Genomic DNA, 19019 nt, shown 5'->3' on the forward strand with positions numbered 1-19019 from the left:
GTCAACTCCATGAACCTAAGTATATACACAAGAGAGTTAAAGGCATAGAACCTTTTATGTGAACATTCATAATAGCATTTATTAATTGCATAATAGCCAAAAGGTGGAAACCACTCAGATTCTCATTAACTGATGTATAAATGAACAAAATATGTTCTCTCCATAAAATGGGATATTATTCAGCCATATAAAAGAGAGAGGGACTGATGCATGCTTTGATACGGAAGAATCCTGAAAACGTACCAAGTGAGAGAAGCCAGACACCAAAGGCCACATATTGTATGATTCCATTTACGTGCAAGTCCAGAAGAGGTAAATCCATAAAAACAGAAAATAAATTAGTGGTTGCCAGGAGATGGAGGAAGGGAGAAACTGGGAGTGACTCCTTTCTTGTAGGGTTGAAGGAAGTGTTCTGGAATTAGATAGTGGAGATGTTTGTACAGCTCTGTGCATATACTAAAAATCACTGAATTATATACTTTAAAATGGTGAATTTATGAGAATTATATGTCGATAATAATTTTTACATTATTTAAATTATAGAAAGAAGGAATAATTAATTATACAATGGTCAGAGAAAGTTCATAAGACAACATTTCAGTTGGGCTCAGTCTGTTTCACTTTGGAAAGTGCTTTGGGCCTTCAGTAACATGATGAGCTTGAAGTTTATTCTGAAAGCAGTTGGAATTGATCCAAGGGTTTGAGTAGTGGAGTGATCATATCTTCAAAACAGTGTTCTTTAGAAAAGTGTAGTAAGTGGATTGACACATAAGGAAACCTTCTCCGAGGCTGTTACATACAGTACATAAGAAATTTATCAACTAGAAGGGAGAAGTAAAGGAGAAGAAAGAAAAGACAGCCCCAAGTTTGGGTGCCTGGATAGATGGTGACGCCATTGATGGAGTGAGACAGAGGCGAGGAGAAGGATTTAGGGGAAAGAAATGACGGTCAGCTTTGGATGGACTGAGTTTAAAGCAGCCATGGGAGGTTCAGGTGAAAAGACCATCCTCCAGGCACATGGAGATAACAAGGATGAACCTCAGAAGAAAAGATTGGATTTTGAAATATTGATAGAGATCTGAGTAGCCTCAGCATACAGGTGGCAGTTGAAATTGGGAACTAGATGATATCACCAAGGACAGAGAAGAGGAGAGAGCTGAGGGTGGAATTTCAGAGCTTCTGTGCTTCTGTGACACACTGCATCAACCTCTAAACAGTTGCTGCTGTATTTGTATTTTATTATTTGTTTGTTCTCCTCTATTGGACTGAGTTCCTGAAGGCCAGGACCATGCCTGTGTTGGCATATTCCTCCTGCACAGCTGGCACGGGGCCTGGTGTGTGTCAGCTCTCTGTAGAGGTTTACAGAGCTGAAGGCTCACCTAGATTTAAGAAAGGAGTCAGGGGTAAAGATGCGGGAGGGAGGGAGGGGTGCAACCCAAGTCAGTGTCAAGATGAGAAGTCAGAAGCGGGCAACATTTTGAGGAGGTGGGTATTTAAAGAGCTCTGGAGAGATGAGGACTAAGAAGAAGCCATGGATTTCAGAAGAGTGTGGTGATGGGAGGAACTAAACTGTATGCTGGTGGGCAACTAGAAGACTAAGAAGCCTGGGCTCTACATAGAGACTCCTGCTTGGAAGCATGTTGGCTGTGAAAGGAGGGAGACGAGAATGAGGCGGTGGCTTGAAGACTTATCAGAGTTGATGGAAGGTTTTGTGTAGTAGTTTGTTTCATTTTAGGACAGGAAGCTTGAGCTTTTTCATAGGGTGAAGGGAAGGAGCCATTAGAATGAGGAAACTTTGAGGATATGTAAATGATGCCCAAGAGGAGCCCGAGGCTGTTGGAGGCCCTAACCCTGTACAGGGATTAGATGGAGTTTCTCTTCTAGGGCAGAGGGTAAGGGTAGCTGCGATGCTTTGAAATGGAGTGAAGTTGGGAACATTCTTACCAGATGATACTATCTGCAGAGACTAAGAGGAGGGCTGAGGGCTTGAGAGGCATGGAGAAGATGAAACAGTAAGTATGAGGGGTCGTGGGGAGCTTCCAGATGAGTATGGAGAAAATGTGCACTTAATGTCTATGTAACTATTTAACCCACCAGCTTCACTGAGCATTTCCTATTGTAGTAAAATAATAATAGCTGCCGTGAATTCAGTCAAGTAGTTAGGCACCGGACCTTGTGCTCAGCACTTTACATACAAAAGCTCATTCATAGCCTCCATCCATGCCCAGAGGCAGGTACCACGTCTCCATTTGATCTATGAGGACGTAGTCAAGCTTGCCCAGGTCTACACAGCTAGTGAGCAGAGGTGCCAGCGTTCAGAGGCAGGCCTCCCTGACTGCAAAGCCCAAGCTGTGTGCTAAAAGGATGCTAGATAAGTGTCAGTGGTTCCCAGCTTCAGGGCTGGGGTACGGGGTGCTGGCTTCCTTGGTCCACGCTTCTTCGTCTCAACTGCTGTGGTTCTCGCTGTGTGTATGTCTCCTCCTTAGCATTTTCTGTGTGTGCTGGTCTGGCCAGTCACTTAAATATCTGCTTTTTGAGTTGCAGTCAAGGAAGACCTCATTTAGCATGTAGGCCTTAATGGTCAGGTCAGGAGCGGCCTTTGTGTCCTGTCTTCTCTGCCATTGCCTCCTGTGGTCTGTTCTCACCACATGTACCTCTTCTTGCTCCTGCGTGATGGTGAAATGACACACACCTCCTCAGAGGCAGCGATCTCCTTTCTCTCCCCTTTGTTTCGGGATAACTGCCTACTCTCCCCACTGGTGAGTCGTCCATTCTCTACTAACCTCTCCTCTGCCTTTTCCCCTCCTCCTTGTCCTCCTCGCCCCCCGCCCACCCCACCCCCAGCGTATCTGTGAGGTGTATAGCCGGAACCCCGCCAGCCTGCTGGAAGAGCAGATCGAAGGCGCCCGGCGGCGAGTCACTCAGTTACAGCTGAAGATCCAGCAGGAGACTGGTGGCTTAGTGGTGAGTGACAGCAGGCTTAGCTCCAGGAAGGGCTCGTGCAGGCGGATGGAGGGGAGTGTGAGGGAGCAGCCTAGGATGGAGGCTTCCCGAGTCACACAGGCCCCTGGGGCTGAGTCAGTGTGCGCGCAGTGTCAGAGGCCAGCAGGGCTTCACTTAGCGCCGCAGAGATTGAGCACTGTCCTGACACTTGGGACCCCATGCAAAGGGATAGCCTGTTTCTTGCCCTCCAGCAGCTTATAGTTGCAATGGAAATGGAAAGAAATATGCAGTAAATCAGACTGTCAGCTTTAATTTGCTGATTATCCATCCCCTGCTGGGTAGTTGCCTCATAGCTGATATATATTCCAACACTAATCTTACTCATTATTCATCTGGTAGCTTTTCCTATCACCTCGCCCTCCAGTAATAGGTCTTCTCAAAGTAACGCGAGCACTTTTAAAAGTCAGCCTAAGTAAAGGGACCCCAGGCAGTTGAGAGGGATCTGTAGCGGCAGCTAACCACACTGTGCAGGAAATCCTAGGGAGGAGACCCTTTATCTGTCCTAGTCAGGGACTTGACGCTTCATTAGTACCTTACTTCTGTCCATCAGGCCTTCATTCTTTGCGTAAATAAGAAGTAACTCTCCGAACACTTTAAGATCTCCAAGAACAATATTTGCCAAAATCAATAGAAATTATTTGAGGATTATCCATTTTCTTTTTCAGACCATCCAGATCAAACAAGTCTGGGAAACGCAAGCTAAACAAATTTAAACTTTTACTTTCTGGAGAATTTCTCAGTATCACATGGTTGATAGAAGCTCAGGTTTAGGATTTAGACCATCTGGATTCACCTCCTAGCTATAGTGCTCACCAGCTTTAAGACTCTTGGGCAAGTGACTCAGTGATTCCCTGGAAGGGGACTTCCTGACAGTCCAGTGGTTAAGAGTTCACTTCCCAATGCAGCGAGGGTACAGGTTCAACCCCAGGTCAGGGAGTTAAAATCCCACATGCCCCGTGGCCAAAAAACCAAAACATGAAACAGAAGCACTACTGTAACAAATTCAATAAAAGCTTTAAAAAATAAAAATAATAATCTCTGGGAGCCTTGGTGTCCTCGTGTATGAAATGGAGATAACGGCAGGATCTGCCTGATGGCGTTACTGTCAAAATTAAAGGGTGCCCTCAGGACGGGGCCCGTGTGTGTCTGCTACTGCCGCTGCCTCTGTGCTCGTGTGCTGTGTAAGCGATGGGTCTGAAACACTCAGCTTGGAATCTAGGGGTCTGAGCTTTATAGTTTACCTGCTGTGTAGCTTGGGCAAGTTACTTAAGATCTCTGGGCTTCTGTTTGCTCATTTATAACATGTGAGTACTATACCTGCCTCCAAGTTGTTTTAAAAATAAATGAGATATAGACAAGAGTGCTTCATAAACAGTAAAGCGTTAGCAACATTATTCCCTCCACAGTGGCTGGTCAGCCTCAGGCCAATGCCTGTCAGTCTTCAAAGATGTTTAGAGGCAGAGCTTTGCATCTGCAGGAGCTTTTCATACTCCTTGATGGTTCGGAAGTTCTTTCAGTGACGAGCCCAACTGAGGCAGTAGATGCTTTGAGGTCCAGGGTGAGAAATCAAGTAAGTTTTTAGAATTTTACCACCAGTAAAGCTCCCTTTTCACCATTAGGGGTCACCATTCACCTTAAATTGTACAAATGAAGCACTAGCTCTTCTAACTGGGCATTTGTAAGGCAATGAAGCAGAAGAGGCCACTAATTGTAAGCAGATGTTATCTGCTGAGACTGAGGGAAGGGTTGATTGGAGGAAAACAGTAGGGGGAGAGGTTCACAGCATCTGCCCTCCCTCCGGACCTCTCTTCTTTTTAGGACATACTCCCAGTATATGGTGACACCAGCCAGAGATCGTCGGAAGGTGAGTCCCCTCAGCACCCCTTTTTTCTCTGGCACATCTCTAGTTCACACTTCTTATCTATCGTCCCCTCCCCTTGGGGCAAATTCAGGGGGCGGAATACAGTCCCTGCCTCCAAGAAATAAAGTAATAAGAGAAAGCAGTCCAAGTGACAGGGAAACGAATGTATAACCCATAGCCCTGGATATATAAGTGCCGGGGAGATGCTAGAATGATGGTGGTCTAGACAACAGCATGCCTGCCAGCACCTGGCAGCTCGGAGCCCAAGAGATGCTGTCATAAGAAGAAATGGATGGGAACCAGAAGAGGGTAGGGATGAGCTGAGGGCTAAGACTTGTTGGGAGGTAGAGCTATGGAGGATTATTCTGGAAGGTGACATGGCCTGGGCACAGGTGTGTGGATAGGTGAAAGCTAAGTGTCGAAAGTCTCAGGAGAGCTAAAGGGAAACTGGGAAAGACAGGCCAGTGGCAGCTTCGCCCTCCTGCCCTGGGCACAGGTTCCCGGAATAAAGGCCCTTCTCTCCCCCAGGCCACAGCTCCTTCCTTACCATGTAAACTCTTTCCTTCCCAGGCCGACTCTCTCTGGATTCCCAGGAAGGGGATAGTGGCTTGGACTCCGGCACAGAACGCTTTCCTTCCCTCAGTGAGGTGAGTGCTAAGGCGGGGATTGCGGAGCCCCGTTTAAACCACGTGTTCGGTGTTCCTTTTCTGGGCATCGATAGGTTCTCTGCTCACCACATGCACCGAGGCGTCTAGCGTGTTGTCCGGGCCCTCTGCTGTAGTTTTAGTTCCAAGGGTTTTAGTTCGGGTCAGATGCATCCTATCTGCAAGATCATCAATCCTGGCTTCTGTTTTATCGTAGTCAACTCTGTTATATAGAGTCAAGTGGAGAGAGAGGCTGTAGCATTAATCGTAGCAAGCCTTGTGTCAGTGTGAGAGAGCAGAGACAGAAATTCTGTACAACAGTGACTGGACCAAAAACACATCTCCACCTGGCTACAGATAGCATCATCTTAGGGTGATACAGCAAATCCGGCCTAATCGGAAGTGGCAGCTTCTCTTTCTTAGTCATAGATATTTTACTTGAACAGCTTGTCTTCTCTGGAGTAGTCAGAAGAGCTTACGGCTTTGGCCTCAAAGGTGGTCTTCTAGGTGTTCTCAGCCTGCATATATTAATTGCAGATATGAACTGGGAATATAAAAATTAGAGTGAATGAAAGAAGTCATAACAGTGTTATCAAAATATTTACTTAGCTTAATGAAATAAGTAATTGAAAACATGTTTAAAACCTGATTTTAAATAATGGTTGGAATTTTATTTCTTTACTGCTCTGCCCGTTTGTGGGAATATGATGAATGTACATGGAAGGCTCAGTATGTCGGAAAGACACCAAGGGCGAGGAGGGTCCTTAGTAATCCACAGCAGACATCCCCCTGCGGGCTCCACGCCTGGAAGCAGGGGTGCCTAGCGGGCAGTGGGGTGAGGCTGCCTGGGGAAGGCTGCATTGCTAACTATCCGATCTTCGGCAAGTCCTGGAGCCCCTCCAAGTCTTAGTTTCTTTGTGCGGGAAGTGGGAGGAATAAGAGCTTCTACCTCCGAGGGCTGTTGTAGGCATCAAATGAGGTAACACACACCCGAGGGCTAGTGTAATGCCAGGCACAGAGTAAGTACTACATTTTTATTAGCCGATGAGCAGAGCCCTGGGGATCTTCTGGGTGAGTTTCTGTCTCACAGAGTCCTCTGTTCCTGTAGTCCTTGGTGAATCGGAACTCGGTCCTGTCAGACGCTGGGCTGGACAGTCCTCGCACCTCGCCTGTGACCATGGCCCGGCTGGCACAGCGCCACCGGCGGCAGGGTTCTGACGCACCAGTTCCCCCCAGCAGCGACCAGGTGGGTGACCAGAGCCACGCTGGGCTTTCTCCTTTCCCTCTTTTCAGAACTGGGCTCCCCACACATGGCCTTGGATGATCAGACTGAAGCCTGTTTAGAGGTAGACACTGACTGAAGGACAGATAGTGAAGGAAGAACCTGGTATAAATACATACACGGGAGAATGGCTCTCTTGAGTTTTTGTATTCACTGAAGAGTCAGTGAATACATCTGTAGGGAAATGATGTCCAAGGAGCAGATTGCTGCTCTTTATTTTATTGTCTGTATAGAAGAGGAAATAGATTTGTTCAGTGTTTCTCCAGAATAGTAATTTTCAACCTTCTGTTTCTTTAGCAAAGTTCCTTTCTTGAGCAAAATCTTATTATTTGGCACCCTGATGTAGAAAACACAGTAAACTCACTACCTGGACCTTTTCCTAATCCACCACCCAACTTTGGCCCCCGACCTCAGGAGTACTTCTCTGGAGCCCTAAGGTTCTCCAAAACCTGATTTGAAAGCTACTACTTTCAAGGATAACTAGGTCCAGGGGGAGATTTCAGGGAGACAAGTTTTGGCTCCATGCAAAAAGCTTGCAAAGAATCTGAGCTCTAAGACAATGGGATGGTCTGACTTGAGAGCCAGGGAATTGCCTGTCATTGTGCAGGCAGAAGCTCAGTCATTCCCTGTTAGAGACACTGGCAAGAAAGCTCTGAGTTTTGTAAAGCCTCTTAAAATTCTTTCAAGTTTCTTAAAATTCATCTGCTACCACCATAATTTTTTTCCATATCCTCATAGTAACTGTGTAATGTTACTTAATATTTTTCTCTATGCTAACTTTTAAAACTTAAGTTTATTTTTAAAGGAAATCTGCTGTGCCTTATATTAAACATCACACACCATTTGATGCTCTAGGTATTCCTGTCGAATAGAGTGTAGTTACTTTCAGGTCTTTGAGGGGAAAGCAGGGAAGTGGATTGCGCATGTATTGAAATGCTTAGTGCACCAGCTGCTGTACTATTTCCTTTAGGAAAAAAAATTCTAATTTAATTGTCACCACCAGAAAAGGAGACAGGCATGAGAATTTTTCTTCAGTGAGAGACTGAGGCAGAGAAAGGCTAAGGGACCACCCAGAGAGACAGCCTGCTGATGGCAGCATCAGACTAGAATTCGGTTTTCCTGAGCCCCAGTGCAGAGCTGCCTCCTGTCCTGGACGCTCTTTGAAGACCTCTCCCACTTCTGCACACCCCACCCCACCCCACCTTAGTACTGCTACAGGGCCAAGGCAAGGAGGTCGGGTGCACATCCTGTTCTTAAAGGAAGTTTTACTTCAGGTGGCTAATAGGAGCAGGTGTGGAATAATTGGTCTCAGAGTCCTTTTCCTCCTCCTCTGAACTTGTTTCAACTTGGAAAACTATTAAAATTGTTATTTTTGAGTGATAAGAGCACATATAGTATAATTCCAGTTGCTTAATAACAATTTATGTTAGTAAGAACACAGGTGCAAACGTATACCATCCATGAAACTGTCAGCAGCTAGTGGGTAGAATCATAGGGAATTCAAACTTTGTTATATAATTCTGCAATATTTGATTTTCTTAGGAAATGGCAACTCACTCCAGTATTCTTGCCTGGAGAATCCCATGGACAGAGGAGCCTGGCAGGTTATAATCCATGGGGTCACAGAGTCAGACGTGAATGAGCAACAGAGCACATACACAGCTACCCACTATAATGGGTTCAGGATGAGCTACTCAGCCGCTGCTTCCCTTGAAAGAGGCTGACACGCTCTTAGATCGAATCCCCAGCAGTTTTCACACGACCTGAGTACCACTGCTGTAAAAATCCCAGGTGGCACTGTGTCTCCTATGTCTCCTGCCTTGGCACGTGGGTTCTTAGTGGTAAAGAACCCACGTGCCAAGGCAGGAGACATAGGAGACACAGGTTCCATCGCTGGTTCAGGAAGATCCCCTGAAGGAGGGCATGGCAACCCACTCCAGTATTCTTGCCTGGAGAATCCCATGGACAGAGGAGCCTGGCGGGCCACGGTCCATAGGGTCGCAAAGAGTCAGACACAACTGAAGTGACTTAGCATGCACACACACATGATAAATAAATTCTGCTTTTGCAGTCAGAAAAACTGTAAGGTTTGTAAAAACTTAAATAAATCCTTCTCCCAAACACACCAAAAGCTAGTGCTTTCAGATTTCACTAGAGAGCCAAGTAGAGCCAGAAGCAGTCATCCAATACCCCCTGGAAATCCTGGACCTCAGGGGAGTGAGTGTCAGAGGAGAAGAGGATACTCAGGGTGTGTCTGAGGAATACAGGTCCAGCGCATAAGGCCTGACTCTGCAACTTCAAACATGCCTTTATAATTGGGTGCTAGACTCTGATCTCTAGATGTATCCTGAGTCTCTCGTGTTCTGTACTCAGTCATTCTGAGCGCAGAGTCTAAATATCCAGGAGAACAAAAATGAGTGAGGAGCACTGGGGAGAAACTGTCAGGAGAAGTCTCTCAAGAAGGTGGAATAGGAAGGTATCTTAGACCTGAGAAAAAGGAGGCATGAGCAGTGCCTACTCTAGACGGGTTCCAGAACACAGCCCTCGTTGGGGAATCACTGAATATGAGGGAGAGTAAACTGAGTGAAAAGCATAGTTGGGAGGAGAGCTTTGAGAGCTCAAGTCCCCTTTAGGAGAAAGCCTAAAGTGAAGCATCTGAGAAGTGTGCGCAGTGTGAAATCTCTCATAGACCTAATTGGTGGCGTAAGAGGGGAGGCTAGAAAACCCGTGCTGAGAAGCTTGCATTTTAGACAGGATGTGGGGGTTTACCACAGATGGTTGAACCGGCTGGGGAAATGATGGCGATGGTGTTGGAAAAGGATTGGCTCCATCCCCTTTCTCTCAGGGAGGCGGAGAGGGACCACAGGGCTCTCCTCCAGCAGAGGCGGAGGGCACCCAGTAACTGGAGGAGCGTGTGGAGGCACTGGGTTTGGAGGCTGTGTGTTTGGGGTCGGGGGTGCTGTTGAGGAGAACAACAAAGCCCCCAGCCCACCGGTCCAGCAGGAGCTCTAGGTTCGTTCTTTGCAGGCTGGCACTCCCTCCTCGGATCTTTCACAAACAGGAAGTGAGCACTTTCTCTCACTTCCCATCTTCGTATGTCATGTGACCAGGCTGCTCTGAGCCTGCTCTGCCCCACCCAGGAGCAGTTGCCTTCCTGCAAGTGAAAATCATTGATTCTGTCCTCTGAGACTTGGGGGAGGCGGTGAGGTGCCAATGTGGAGCAGCCCCGTGTGGCTTTCCTTATCGGCGCTATGCTGTCCCTGAGCAGACTCCACCGCGGAGGCCAGATTCCTGTCCTCTACCCTCTCATGTCTGCAACTTGATTCTCTCCCCCAGGGTGTAGATCAGAGCCCAAAGCCTTTAATTATTGGCCCAGAGGAAGATTATGACCCAGGTTATTTCAACAACGAGGTAACAGTTTCCTGATTTTTCTCCTTTCATCATTCTCTGTCATACCTGTCACTCTGGACTGGCACCAACGGGGAGGGAGCCACGCTTATCAGGCGGGGACCACGGGAGCTGAGCTAGGGCAGGTAGCGCCCTCCCTCTGCGCCCCCCCAGCCCTGCCCATCCTTCTGCCTTCCAGAGCGACATCATATTCCAGGACTTTGAGAAACTTAAGTCGCGGCCAGCTCACCTGGGGGTTTTTCTGCGGTACATCTTCTCTCAGGCGGACCCCAGTCCCCTGGTAAGTTGCAGGTGTCTGTCTCAATTGAATGCCTGCTTGTGCTTGGCCTCTGTCCCTGCGCTCTAGATATGGTCAGTCAGATCCGTAGGCATGACCCGGCATCACGAAGACAAGACAGAATAGAAAAGAAGGGGCAACCTAGGTGAAACGGATTTTGCTGCTATCTGTATCAATAGCACAGGGAGGAGGAGGGAGGGCTAGACTAAGAAAGCTGTCATTCTGAGTCTGCTTGGAAGAGATGGTCTTTCTGGGTTTTTCGAATGAAGGTGGATACAGATGAATCGTGGGGGGTTTAAAGAGCAGACCTTGTAAATATACAGTGTTGCCACAAGAAAGCTTGGCAGACAGGCAAGGTGATAAAATGTCTTCAGTCTGAAGGTGACGACAAAGGATCGATTGTGAAGGGTGGCGATCAGGGTTCACGGCAACAGTGCTTTGAGCCAGCAGCCTTACCAGGTTCTGTCATTCTGCTCAGCTGCTCATAAAGGAAGGGAGAGGAAGGAGAGAGACTGGTGTCGTGTTCTCCAGAATAAGCTTCTTGCCCTTGGCACGCACTGCCGTCTTTCCTTTCCGGGGCTGTCTCTGTTAGAAGCCGGAGTCAGCATCCGTCTGCTCAGCAGGTGTTCCATGAACACCCACGTGTACGTCCGGAGCGCTCGTATCTCAGGAGCATTCCTGAGGGAAGATGGGGTACAACACAGAGAAACACAGGCCCTTAACAACAACAGATGAACACGTACGAGACAGAATGTCACGTGTGGACAGGAGTCACAGCTGGGGAGTGATCGTGTTGGGGGAGGCGTGTGCACACCAAGGGCTGGGAATGATCAACCACAGGTTTCTGAAACACTCTCAGCCAGGGCTTTTCAGCCTCATCACCACTGACCTTTTGGGGTGCTGGCGTGTGCATTGCAGGATCTTAGCTGCATCACTGTACTCCACCCACGAGATGCCAGTAGCAGATGTAACAGTCCAAAATGCCACCAGACATTACTGGGTGTCTCCTGGAGGGCAAAAAGACTCCAGGTTGAGAATCACCACTCGAACCCATTTTCTCTCCTAGCTTTTTTACCTGTGTGCAGAAGTTTATCAGCAAACAAACCCCAAGGATTCCCGAAGCTTGGGAAAAGACATCTGGAATATTTTCCTAGAGAAAAATGCGGTAAGGCAGTCATAAATTGGACTACAGTTTTGCTGTATTGTTTCGACCACTCAGAAGCAGAGGGAAAACTAAGCAAAGCATTCAGGCCAAATTTAAACAGATTCTTAAAGAGGATTCCTGGGTTCTGCTCTAGTCTCTCAACTTGGATCTCCTCTTGTACCTCTTTTGTTCCACACGTGGCAAGGTAGAATGCACATGGCCTCTCTCTGAAATGTTTAGAGAAGAAAAGAACTTGCATCATGTCCTAATTGGTCTCGTCTGGATCAGTGCCCTGGTTTCCTTCAACTCTCCTTGCCTTGCTCATCCCTGGGATGAAGACATCAGATGATAGAAATCAGTGAGCCAAGAGGCAAGCCCAGATTGCTGAAGCTCGGCCTGAATTGCTCTTACTGCCCAAAGGCAGGGTTCAGAGGGAGGGGACCCCAGAGTGTCTGGGGCGGATGAGCTCTCTGCCTCTGGATGTAGCTCCCAGGGATGTGTCGGGGTTACCTGGTGGCAGTGCCCTGGCCTGCAGAGGGTAGTTCCCATCTTGGACTTTCTAATCTGATCAACTAAAGTAATTCCAAGATGACTTTGTTCATCTGGCAGTAAGCTACTAAGACTAATGAGATTGGGAAATAAACTGTTTTTCCTCAAGATTTTTATTTTTGTTCCCTTCAGTGGGTCTTGAGTAAGGAGGTTAGAGCTGCCAGTTGTTCCCTGTTGGTTGTTAGGGAACCGCCTGAGGACCGAGTTGTCAGGCACTTGTAGAGCAGAGCCAGGCAGCGCACTCATGGGAAGACTTGGTAACAGAGGCCAGCTCTCCTTTGGGAGTGAAAGAAACGGGAGGCTGTCAAGTGGCCTCATAAATATTTCCCCCTCGTGGCTAAACTGGTCCCAGGTCACTTTTTCGGACCTTTGCACTCCATGCACCCTGATGTCCCTGAAATAAGAGTGGGAAGAGTACAGGTGTTACCCTAGAGTGTGGCCCTAGCTTGCCTTGCCACCTCAGAGTCCACTTCTCAAATCGCTAGCCTAGAATTCAGTTGGCGGGAGGTGCGTGGAGGGCGTGGGGTGCAGGGAGAGGGGAGCGCAGGTGATGCTCCGGCCCTCAGACCCTGCGTGGCGCCTCGCACCTCCGCTTGGGTGTGCGTGTGGACCTCTCCACTTCTGCCCCCGCCTTCTGTCTTTCAGCCTCTGAGAGTGAAGGTCCCAGAAATGTTACAGGCAGAAATTGGTAAGTTGGCTCCTTGGTCAGTCCGTGTCCTTGTGGGTCCGTCTTGTGTGGGCCCTCAGGGTGGGGTACGGGGAAAGCGGGGGAAGCACATGGTCCCTGCCTTGGGCAGCTGTTCTCAGACTGGGAGAAACAGGGACAGTTCCTCCTCGCAGTCGTCCATGGACACGCACAGAGGACACACCCCGCCTGGGAACTTGTCGTGCGGAGTCACGACTTGATCAGGAGACCAAGGTCTTTTCTCCCAGCCTTCCACGTGACCTGTGTGGGCCTCAGTTGGCTCAACTATTCCAAGAGGAAATCAGATTACTAGACTGGTCACTCATCAGGATCCCTTGGGGAATTCTTCCTTAAAAACACAGAAACCAGGGCCTCACTCCACCCCACCTGCAGAGTCAGAATCCTGGAGTGGTTTTGTTTTTTGTTTTGCTTTGTTTGAGTTCCTGAAGTAACACAGTGAGGAGCCAGTGCACGAGCTGGTTGCTCTGCTCCCTCCTCACTCAAGTCTGAGTAGAAGAGCTGAGGGAGGCAGTGTGGAGAGGATGTCAATCTGAGAGGTGAATCCCAAGAGCTTTCTAGAGGGTAGGAGTTTGAAGCCGCCCTCGAAAAGAGGCACTTTCCAGGCCCGGATGACAGGAAGCTTGTGGGCACAGGCAGAGGGCAAATGTAGGGACGGGAAAGGCTCCGTCCAGTTTCTGGTGGGGAGCTGGGGCATCCTTGCCTTTTTCAGCTTGGCAAGCTGGGCCTGGGGCCGTGGGGGAAGACTGGACCTCTTCGAGGTTTGCACTAGATGTCAGAGCACAGCATCTGGATACATCCAGAGATGAGCTTTAATGTTTCCCACTTAATGAGTAACACCCTGAAAATGCTTTTGTCCTTGAGGCTTGGACATCAGGATTCCAGTCCTGAGTTGAGGAGAGACCTGGTAAGTCCAGGCCTCCCTTACCTTAGTTAACAGGAGGACAGAACACCAGCTTGCCCTCTGGGACCACAGGGAGCTAAGAGACTTGGAGGTCCTGAGCTGATGTAACCTCCTGCTCCCCACCACCCCTCCCCTTGCTGTCTTCCCTCTGCCCCATCACAGACCTGCGCCTGCGAAGCAGTGAGGATGTGCGCGCGGCTCTCTGTGAGGCTCAGGAGGCAGCCATGCCTGAGATCCAGGAGCAGATCCACGACTACAGGTGTCTGGCGCCCACCCTCCTGCTCCCTCCCTGCCTCCTCGCCCCTTTTCTTTCCCCTGGTGTGTGTGTGTGTGTGTGTGCGCACCTCACTCCTTGTCCAGTGTTGAACCTTGGTATACATTTGTTTCTCTCTCTGTGTGTCTGGCTCAGAACAAAGCGCACCCTGGGGCTGGGCAGCCTATACGGTGAAAACGACCTGCTGGAGCTGGATGGGGACCCTCTCCATGAGCGCCAGGTGGCCGAGAAGCAGCTCGCTGCCCTAGGAGACATCCTGTGAGTCTCCAGTACACTCCCACCCCCAACATGCTGCACAGATTGATGTGGTTCATGGGTCTGTTCCCCAGCCTCTCCCCCTCTTCCATTTTTTGCCTGACCTGTCTTCCTCTGGAAGATGGGGAGAGTCGCACCCTCCTGCTTCATGTCCCAGGCTGGGGCTCCTGACAGTAATCCAGTAGTTGTGACAAACCACAGGCTCCAGGAACACAGGGAGCTTTCTGCTCCCTTCGGAGCCTCTCCCTGATGGTTCTCCCTTCTTGCTCGAAGGTCATATCTGGCGCTGAGTGTGAGAGCTACGCTGTGATTCTCCAGGGGATGAAGTTCCTTCAGGAGGCAGATGGCTCATGGGAAATTGAACCATTCTTAACTAAGTACACCAGAGTACTGAGCTAACTGAACGTAGGCACTTCTGGAGCACCTGCTGTGGCTGTCTCTTTCCAGTCGTGTTTTCTGAACATGTCCCAGGCTCCTGGAATGACTTTGTGGGGATGCTCCCAGGCGTAGACATGGATTTTCACCCCACTACTGCTTCTCCACTCAGTAGCTGTGTGGCTTGTTTTGTTTTGGTCACACCATGGGCATGCAGGGTTTTCATACCTAGATCAGAGATCGGACCTGTGGCCCCTGCAGTGGAAGTGCTGAATCTTAACAACTGGACTGTCAGGGAATTCTGAGTAGTTGTATGACCTTGATCAAGCCATTTCATCCACCTTGAAAGTGAAAGTTTTAGTCATGCAGTTGAGTCCTACTCTTTGAGACTCCATGGACTGTAGCCCGCCAGGATCTTCTGTCCATGGGTATTCTCCAGGCCAGAATACTAGAGTGGGTAGCCATGCCCTTCTCCAGGGGATCTTCCCAACCCAGGGATCAAACCTCGGTCTCCCTCATTACAGACAGATTACTTACCATCTGAGCCACCAGGTCTCATCTAAAATGACAAAAGTTGGGCTAGATGATCTCTGCTGCTATTTCAATTCAGCAAATATTCCTGGAGTCCCCACTGGTGCTGAGCACTGTTCTAGGCTCCTGGGGTGCATAGTAAACGAACAGCAGTGCTTCTGGAGCTTACTCGATTGTGGGGAGAGAACGCAGTGTGTGATAAATCAGTAGGCTGCGCCAGTGCAGGCCGAGGGAGTCAGGAGCACCGAAGCCAGTGGGTTACGGTTTCAAATAAAGCCTTATCCAGGAAGTTACACTTAGGCGACTGAAGAAAATGGGGACATCATCTTTGGAAACGTCTTGGGGGACGAGCATCCCAGGCAGAGCGAACAGCCAGGGCATATTTGAGGAACAGTAGGAGGTGAGTGTGACCAGAGCAGATTGAGAAACTCAGTGCTGACGTCAGAGGTCACTGGAGGTGCAGCCTCGCAAAGTCTGTTGTAACTCCCTTGGTTTTTCTCTGTCAGTGAACAAGGAGCCACTGGAGTTGTGAGACTTGAGTGTGGGTGGAGGGTGGTGGGAGAGCGTGGAGGGGTTCCAAACAGGGAAGTCGGTTCCCGTAGCTCACACAGTAGGGCTCAGGCCAGAGCCTTGGTGATGGAGGCTGTGGAAAGAGGTCAGCTCCAAGTGTGTTTTGACTGTAGAACCAACAGGAGAAATTTCCTAAAAAATGATGTATAGGATGTGAGAGAAAGAAAAACCAGGGAAGACTCCATGTTCTTACCTAAACGCCTAAAAGGACAAAGGTGTCATCAGTCGAGTTAGGGACAACTGTATGGGGGACAGTTTGGTGGTAGGAAGTTGGGGGCTCAGTTTTGCAAGTGTCAGAAATCTCAGGTCTTTTTAGACATCAGACTGGAGATTTGAATAGGCAGCTGAGTGTATGAACCTGGTATTTGACAAGAGGTCCCAGTTGGAGATGAGACTAGATGAGGCCCCACGGGGCGGGCACAGTCTGGAAACAACCCTCGGGCCTCAGCCTGCGTCTTTCTGGGCCTTCGTCTTCCGAACCACAGCCAGGCGATGGCCGCCACCCCAGTGACACGGGCGGAGGCAGAACGCAGCCCAGCCTGTTCTGAGATCGTCGGCACCACAGAATTGTATGAAATTATTCCTGACAGCACAGGTACCCTACTTACAGTGGCTTCTATTTAAAAGAATGAAGCCTTTGCCTCATTAAATGGATATCTAATACTGACTCATGGGTTATTTTGAGTATAAATATTATACATGTAAATAGCTTAGAAAAGAGACTGGCCCATCCTGAGCACTCAGATACTAGTTGCTGTTGTCATTTCTCTCTTGTAAATGGGTCCTGTGAATCAAGTTTCAAGGTATTATCTCTGCTTCCTCACCTTCCTTCCTCTTGCCTCAGTGCCAGCCCAACCCTTCTAATGTAGTCCTAGGTGGACACAAAGAGGAGCCTCTTCCTCCATAATAGCTGCAGAGGCTGGACAGACACCAAGCAAGAGGCTATGTTTGCCACAGTCCCCCTTCCTTTCAGCCAGAACGGTACCCTCATCATTGTCACTCTGCTAACTGAGTCCGTCAGAGCAGTGAGAACCCCCACCTCCTGAGCCCCAGGCTGGCTCCAGAGCTGAGAACGGGTCTGAGTCTGACCTTTCCTCATCCTGCTCCCCTCCCAGACACCCTCCCTTCCTCTAGGAAAGGACTTACCCTCCTCGCAGTCTTGCACAGGCGGACGAGCCTCTGCCTTTGCAATCTGAGTCATTGGTTCTCTCTTTTGTTCCAGGTCCAAATACGAGGAAGACAGGAGGTGAGTGAGTCTGTATGGTTTCAAGGTGGAAGGAGTGGGGCTGAGCTACTGGGCGGTGCGTCTCTGCCAAGGACAGGGGACTCCCTAGCGTCAGAGCTTAGTTCCCACGTGTCTGTGTCACAACACAGGGGGGTCACAGGTCCAGGCCTGACTGCCGGGAACGTGGGCCGGCTCCTCAGTGTGAGGACACCAAGCTGCCAGCACCCCCATTCCTGGCCTCCTCTTTTCCACCCACATCAGCCCTGCCTCTGCCTCCTCACGTCTTTCTCGTAAACCGCCGAAAGAGGGAGCAGTGACAGGATCAGCCTGCGTTAGCGGTTCCTACGGAGGGGAGCTGGGGTACTCCGTTGGCACTGTTTTTTCCCCTTGAAGCCTTTGTTTCTCAGCAGCCAATGTTAGAATGAGTATGCATTCCTTGAGCATACACACATTTCATAAGGGAGAGAAGATGGGGATAGAAGTCTTGTTTCAGAGAGGAGGAAAGCCAGGGCTGAAGCATTTGCTTCACTGAATCCACAAAGTGGATAATCTGTCTACTGCATTGAGAGACAAATACATTTTTAAACACAGAACTCTGGATAGTTTCATTTCTGGCAGTTGGAAGCAACTTGACAAATCCTTTCTACCCTTTACTCCGTGTACTTGGGGTGGGTGGTGGCAGTTTACCTGGACTTGCCGGGGCCGGGTGGCTTTTCTTCCCATCCCTTTGCCATCCCAGCCCCGTGTATATGCCTGAGGACCTTAGCTGTGGGCTTCTACCGTCCTCCAGGCACGCCTGTGGCTTATTTGCTTTTGTTTTGATGAACTTATACGTCCTTCTACTGCCCACTCTTCCTTGGTTGGGCAGAGTTCTGCATAGGAAAAGAATTCTGACTTCTTCTGGGAGTCATGCAAGTCAAAACACCACCACCACTCCACCCTCACACACACCCTGCCCGCAGAGTCCCAGCCCTTCCACTGGCTTCCAATTCACCACCTGCTCCTCTCTTACAGCGGCCCCATGGGCTTCGCCCTCAATACCTACATGAGCCATGCGGGCATCCGTCTTCGAGAAACACGACCTCCCAACACGGCTGAAAAGGCCCAGTCCGCTCCTGACAAAGACAAGTGGCTACCCTTCTTCCCGAAAACCAAGAAGGTGACAGAGCTCCCCAAGACAGGAGCATCTCTTGGCGAGATCCCTGCACTGAGGCAGCCGGAAGAGCCCTCTCCGGTTGCCTGGCTCGTCCTGCTGCCTTTGGACACGGAGTCATTAAGAATTGCCAGACTAGATCTCTCTCCCCCTCCCTCCAGTCCCTGGCCAGAAGCAAATGTGCTAGTTAGGGTACAAGCATGAGTCTTCCACCAGCTGCTTGTTTAGAGCCAGTCTTAAGGGAAGTGGCCAGGTGATCAGTGCCCAATCTGGCTCCCGAGGCCTTCTACAAACCCTAGTGTTTCTTGTCTCAGCAGAGCAGCAATTCCAAGAAAGACAAGGATGCCTTGGAGGACAAGAAGCGAAACCCCATTCTCAAGTACATCGGGAGGCCCAAAACCTCTTCCCAGAGCAGTGAGTATTCGGGGAGCAAAGCCTTGGGTAGGGGCCTCTGGCCCTTCAAGGCCAGTACGTTAGCAGGCGGCCTTCCTGTGCTTCTGGGAGCCAGAGACCTGAACTCCAAGGTCAGCTTCCTCTCAGTGCTCCTGCATCCTTGCCACACCCAGCACGGGCTCCTGAGGTACAGGGTCCTGCTCCAGAGCCACGGAGGTCATGCCAGTGCTTAGGTCTAGGAGCTCAGAGATACCGAATAACCATGCAGAGGGGTATCCCTCTCCTTGGAAAGACTGCCCTATTGACAGTTGGGGCCTCCTTCATCTTCACCCATGGACTTGTCTGTCCTCCTGAGGGCCTGTGTGTTGGGAGCAATTATAGGCCCTTGATGGAGGGTTTCAATGACTGTTAAGCTGACCTGAGTGGAAAGAGGGCAGGTTTGGGACCCAGAGGCTCCGTCATGCCATC

The 19019-nt window shown here is 49.6% G+C and overlaps 1 protein-coding gene across 10 annotated transcripts in view; it reads left to right on the forward strand.

Annotated features, from left to right (window-relative positions):
* ARHGEF11 (Rho guanine nucleotide exchange factor 11) overlaps positions 1-19019 on the forward strand; it is a 116744-nt gene that overhangs the window by 77615 nt on the left and 20110 nt on the right. For 6 of the 10 annotated variants that reach the window (XM_027529615.1, XM_027529683.1, XM_027529648.1 and 3 more), the window contains 13 exons: positions 2845-2964; positions 4822-4867; positions 5435-5511; positions 6617-6754; positions 10127-10201; positions 10377-10478; positions 11542-11640; positions 12814-12856; positions 13938-14034; positions 14185-14307; positions 17003-17026; positions 18020-18164; positions 18473-18572. In XM_027529615.1, coding sequence (XP_027385416.1) covers positions 2845-2964; positions 4822-4867; positions 5435-5511; positions 6617-6754; positions 10127-10201; positions 10377-10478; positions 11542-11640; positions 12814-12856; positions 13938-14034; positions 14185-14307; positions 17003-17026; positions 18020-18164; positions 18473-18572 — 1189 coding nt within the window. The remainder of the gene's footprint in view (positions 1-2844; positions 2965-4821; positions 4868-5434; positions 5512-6616; positions 6755-10126; positions 10202-10376; positions 10479-11541; positions 11641-12813; positions 12857-13937; positions 14035-14184; positions 14308-17002; positions 17027-18019; positions 18165-18472; positions 18573-19019) is intronic. The other 4 variants (XM_027529626.1, XM_027529659.1, XM_027529695.1 and 1 more) reach the window with 3 other exon arrangements.

The sequence above is a fragment of the Bos indicus x Bos taurus genome, chromosome 3, assembly GCF_003369695.1.
Source record: "Bos indicus x Bos taurus breed Angus x Brahman F1 hybrid chromosome 3, Bos_hybrid_MaternalHap_v2.0, whole genome shotgun sequence".
In the NCBI taxonomy this organism is placed as follows: domain Eukaryota; kingdom Metazoa; phylum Chordata; class Mammalia; order Artiodactyla; family Bovidae; genus Bos; species Bos indicus x Bos taurus.